The sequence below is a fragment of the Cucurbita moschata genome, unplaced genomic scaffold (genome assembly GCF_002738365.1).
Source record: "Cucurbita moschata cultivar Rifu unplaced genomic scaffold, Cmos_1.0 Cmo_Scf00037, whole genome shotgun sequence".
In the NCBI taxonomy this organism is placed as follows: Eukaryota; Viridiplantae; Streptophyta; class Magnoliopsida; order Cucurbitales; family Cucurbitaceae; genus Cucurbita; species Cucurbita moschata.
In genome coordinates this window covers 1,923,395-1,929,394 of record NW_019268553.1, presented here as the reverse complement: position 1 = coordinate 1,929,394, position 6,000 = coordinate 1,923,395, and the positions used below count along the sequence as shown (strand labels likewise).

General features: G+C 30.4%; 1 protein-coding gene across 1 annotated transcript; it reads left to right on the top strand.

Annotated features, from left to right (window-relative positions):
* Positions 1–3,048: 3,048 nt before the first annotated feature.
* On the top strand, positions 3,049–4,091 carry LOC111432057 (ethylene-responsive transcription factor 1B). The gene has a single exon (XM_023068856.1). It carries the CDS (start codon positions 3,128–3,130, stop codon positions 3,791–3,793), a length of 666 nt encoding a protein of 221 aa, XP_022924624.1. The 5' UTR covers positions 3,049–3,127; the 3' UTR covers positions 3,794–4,091.
* Positions 4,092–6,000: the final 1,909 nt, after the last annotated feature.

Genomic DNA, 6,000 nt, shown 5'->3' with positions numbered 1-6,000 from the left:
TTTGATTGTCGGTAATATTTAAAAATAAAAAAAAAAAAAAAAAAAAATCTCATCCTTTACTAATAATTAATAAACATTGTATATTAATAATTGTGGAGTCAATTTTAAGATCCTGCATCTCAAAACTACTGTTGTTGGGTGGATTTCAGAAGCTATTTTGATGCTATAAAATAATAGAGTTAGGGAAGAACCTAATCTTTTTTAATAATAATAATAATAAGTATTCTCCAGATAAATTATGCCTCATTGTAATAACTTTTATTAAATTTTCCAAACAAATAAAAAACAATAAATATAGAGTTAATTATGTTTAGATTAACCAAATCTATTTTTACTACTAATATATAATTTATGATTAAATATTTAAATAATTATAGGCAACCCATGGATTATGTGAGCCGATAGTTTTCCAAAAATAAATAAATAAATAAATAAAGAATGCGTGGATGTGGAGATGTAGAATAAAACATGCAAGAAAATCTAATTTGAACGAATAAAATCCAAATCCCAACATAAAGAAGCTTTTATCCACTTCCCCGTTTTCTCTATATTTGTCCCCTCCAATTTCATTTAATTCATTCAATTAATACATATAATTATTTTTATTTTTTAACCAGGGGCATAATTGATATTTACTTAAAGGAAAAACAGTTTAAATATAGTCCAACAACAGATCCAAAATGGCCCCAATAAATCAGTTTGTTTCTAGAGGGCCCAATAATTGAGAAACACAGTGGAAATGTTATTATTTTCTTAATTAATGACCCAAAAATAGAATAATTACAAAATAAAAATCCACGTAAGACCCATTGGTTGGGGGTCATAAATAAATAAATAAATAATCAACCACATGCAATGTATCTTCCCCCCATAACGTCAGCCCTCATCATACCTTCATTCGCCTAACCTCTCTCAAACTCCTTTTTCTTTAAAAAATAAAAATTTACTAAATTATATTTACACATACTAATTTACCATTCACTATAGTGGGGCAATAGGTAATTTAAATTAAAAAAAGGAAGAAACTAAAAATAAATAAATAAATAAAGGGCGAAGAAAAATATCCTGTTTTGACTAAATTTCCTGAGCTCCATAATATTGTATAATTTCCCCGAAAAAAAAGGGACCAAATATAGATATATATATATATATATATATATATATATATATATATATATATATATATTTGCAGAGTAGAAAAAAGAAAATAATTTGGACTGATTTGATTTGGTAAAATTGAGGCGCTGGTGTGTGAGCGAACAGAAACATCGTGGCAGTTTCGTTTTAATGTTTGATATAAAAACAAGAATAATTATTTTGAAATATTTCTTCTAGAAGTTTGGTTCCACCACTCTTCTGTTGAAGCTTCCTACTAAAGAACCAAATTTTGAAATTTCTACAACTTAATTTCTCTCTCTTTTTCTTCCTTTATTTTATTTCCTACCAAATCTTTTCTTTTTAATATATATATATATTTCATAAACTCAAGATTTAGCTTTATTATCATTCTTACCTAAAATTTTATGAATCGATCGTACTTATGTTGTTTAAATTATATTTAGAGTAACGTATTCAAAAATTTAAATTGTTCGACACTTTCTAAGATTTAAAATTAAAATTACTTCAACTAGCCCACTTAAATCCAAGTTTTTAAAAATTAAAAATTAAATTATAATAAATTTTAAGAAATTTTATAATATAAGTTAAAATGCTAAAATAAATAATAACTCAAAATTCTCACAAAATCTCAAAGAACACAAGAGATTTGGTTATGAAATATATTGATATAATTATGTAATATCTCAGGTCAATTGGAGAGAGAAATAAAACATTTATTATAATGTTGTAGAAAACTCTCCCTAGTGAATGCATTTTAAATTTTGAGGACTCCAACTGTTACAAATGGTATCAAAGTCAAACATCGAGCTGTGTGCAAACAAAGACGTTGGGTCTCAAAATGATAGAGGGTGAGATTCCATATCAATTGGGGAGGGAAACAAAAAGTCAAAATAAAACAATATCTACTAGTAGTAGGCTTGGACTCCTATGGTCAAGTCGTGCTAAATGATGCAAATACTGGCCTTGCGTGAGGGTGTGTGGGAGCCGTGCTTGGCCCCGCTTGCGTGGCCTAGTTGCTCTTGAGCATGCGTGCCTTGTTGGCACTTGCATAGAGACAAATAAAAATTAATAAATTAATAGTCTAATAAAGATAATGTTTTATTTAAATTTGAATTAAAAATAAAGTAGTATAAATTGACGGTTGAAGTCGAAGATCTAGAGGGTCGGGTTGGATAATTTATTTTTTTCACGAGTCATTCCCAAACCTAAATTTATAAGACTTTTTTATTTTATCTCTCTTGGATGAATAAATAAATGTCATTTTCGACAAATTTATGAAACAAAATTACACAATTGACCTCATAAGTTTCATAATTGTTAGATGCTCAGGCGTGAGGTATAATAAATGAAAAAGGGACATCTCTACATAAATTAAAACCTCAATAATGTATGAAATGTCAAACTAGGACTGCCGAGTTCTTCAACCAATCTCTGTCCCTTTCTTTTCACAATTGGAGGCTAAAAAGGGTAATTCAAATTTCTACTATTTACCTCGACGATGAAAAATTTGTAGTAAAACTAAATTTTAACAAAAGAGGTAAAAAGGATAAAAACTCAAAACTCAACACTCTTATTAACTGCCGTTAAACCACCAATCAGAATGGTCCATGCAAACAAGACTGATCTCCAATGGGTCACGTGAGCGACACGTCTCTGAAACCAACAGCAGTTCGTCATCATACTACCCGACAAAAATCTGCTGACATCATCAAAACTATGGCCGCCATGACTTGAATTCACGCATGTGTACAATTAATCTGCTCCTTCCACAACGACGAAAACATTATAAATTAATTAAATATGAAAATACTTTTCCCCGAAAATACCCCCAAACCCTCACCATCTTCCCTTTTTGCCCTTATCATTTCCCCTCTTTTTTCTTTTTTCCTATTTTTTAGTTTAATATTCGGTATATATACCACCAAATGCGCCCTCATAATTTCCTCGCCCAAACGACTGAGCTTCAAAGCCCACAATTTTGAATCAAATTCCAATCTTTCTCAAGTTCATGGATTACGCCGGATTCTTCTCCTCTGTTTCCGACTTCTCCTCGGAAGCCTCCTTCGGCTCACCGGAATCCTGTAATTTTCTTCCTTTCAATGAGAATGACTCAGAGGAAATGCTTCTGTTTGGGCTGATCTCCGCGGGCACACGGGAATCCTCCGACCCCAGTATCGGAGCGGTGCGAGTGAAGGAAGAGGAGGTCGATTCTGTGGGCGAAGATACCCGGAAGAAGGAAAGGCCTTATAGGGGGGTTCGCCGCCGGCCATGGGGTAAATTCGCGGCGGAAATTAGAGATTCCACTAGACATGGGATAAGGGTATGGTTGGGGACTTTTGATAGTGCGGAAGCCGCCGCTTTGGCCTACGATCAAGCCGCGTTTTCGATGAGGGGTGCTGCCGCAATTCTAAATTTTCCCGTGGACAGAGTAAGGGAGTCTCTTAAAGAAATGAACTTCGGCGGAGGCGAGGCTGCTGATAGTATCACCGATGACGGCGGGTCTCCGGTAATAGCGTTGAAAAGAAAACACTCGATCAGAAGGAAAGCCATTAGCAAAAAGAACAAACAGAGGGATTTGAGGATCCAAAATGTGATGGTTTTGGAAGATTTAGGCGCAGAGTATTTGGAAGAACTTCTGGGCTCTTCTCAAAATAGCATCCCCTGTTCTTTCTAAATCAAAATTATAATTTCCTGTTAATATATATAAATATATATTTGTTTAATCTCACCAGACAAGAAGAAACAAAATGCTTCAAAATGTAAGAGCTTGGAGAAGATGATCATATTGTTTTAATTTTTTTATCATTTTCATTTTTTTTTTTTACTTTTTTTGTCTTGTTGTAAAGCAGGGGGAAAAGGGTGAGTTATCCTTGTAGCTCTGGATAGGCTCGACTCAAATATCTTTTTCTTTTTTTTTTTCCTTCCAATTTTTAATTTTAAATACAATTATTAAACGAATGTTGCCCAATAAATGTAGACTTTTCTCTACGTGGGTCTCACATGTGTACTATAAAATTCACATCTCAATAATTATTTGCATTAAAAAAAAACAGAGTAACTGTAAAAACTGCAAGAAAATCAACCTCCGTTGTTACTTCTACGTAATTTCTCGTACATATATTTTTAATTATATTAAGAATGAAAAATAGAAATAGAAATAAATAAAAACGGCAAAAAAAAAAAAAAAAATTCTAGGAGATCTAAAGTTTAGTTTTTATTAATGTTCACGGTCTTAAATACAATACAAATTACCACTAATATCTATAAATAAAAAAAATAAAAATTAATTAAATTTTAAAAATAAAATAAAATATATTACTCGTCAAATCATAAATGAAACTAGTAAATATATTATAATATATACTCCAAATATATATTATTTATAACTGATTCAATTCACGGCTAAGATATTGTTCTCTTTGTATTTATTTTTAAAACTCGTATGTTATGGAGAGATATAAAAAATGTTTCGTTTTTTCTCTTTAGCTAACGCGGGATTTCGTATTATTCTAACATACATCCCATAAATAAACGAACTAGTGATAAATTAAAATGATAGGTTGAAAATTAAAATGTGTATGTTTTATTATTTTTGGGAAGCTTCGAGCTTGCTTCAATTGGATAATTTAGAAGATGATGAAATTGCGTGCTTGACCGCCTTGCCGTCACCTTCCCGCAGCTCCAAGCAGAATCAAGATTGTCTTCCTCTTTTCATTTATTTATTTATTAGTTTTGTTTTTATCTATCAATTCTTAGTTTTTATTTTCATAAATTATATTAATTTCGCTTAAATTACAAGGGTGGTTACTAAATTTCTTGTATTGTATTGGGAAATTTTCTCGATTATTTGCAAATTTATAATTATTATTATTATTGTTTTGTGATTATTTTAAAAATATTTTATACAAATCTAGGCTCATAGATCATTACTCTATTGAAAAGTAGGTTAAAAACTATGGGTGAGATTTAAATAAAAAAATTAAATTATGGGCACCAATTGTTTTACCCAAAATGAACAACCCAATAAAGGATTGGGACTTGTCTGAGTTGGCACAATAGGAACCAAACCATCCAATTCAATCACGTGGTTCTTGACTATTCTAGGTCAAAGTCTTGGTCAAAATCCCAACCAAACTACTACTACTACTACTTATTATTATTATTATATTATTTACTCTACACCATGCTGACGTGGCTCCTTTTCCATTTCTCTTCCTACTGGATATTGGATACCACAAAATTCCCTTTCTCAATGTCTTTTATTATTATTATTACTATTATTTTCTTTTTCCAAAAAAAAAAAATATATTTAATATGTTTCTTTTTATAAATTAATATTTATTTTTCCTTTATATTATTCTCAATATTGCAATACCGTAAAGAAAATGATTTGGAATGATTAATGAGCCCAATCTACTTCATATTTGGGCCGACGAAAGATCTCATGGGCTCACATTTTAATAGGCTTAAGCCCAATTATGCTAGCCTGATTATTATTGGAACCAAGAGGTCCAAGCCCAAGAAAATACCACTTAATTTAGAAAAAAAAAATATATATATTGTTCGTTAAACTAAATAAAGAAATTTTTTTTAAGAGCAAATTGTCAAATAATTCATTATTGTTGCACAAAATGGCATGAGAATAGAATAAAGTTAAAATTTATTTATATTAAAAAAAAGATTGTTAACAAATGTCATTGAAAGAGATAAGGACAACGACTTATGTATATATTAATATGTACAAATATTGAAATTAAAAGCTCAATTATTTACATTAGACGTAGAAATTTGACTTTCCTTTTTGCGATATTTAGTTTAAAATTTTAGGTATAAAACCACCTTTTTTTAGTACAATAAAATAAAAATATATATGCCTTGTCC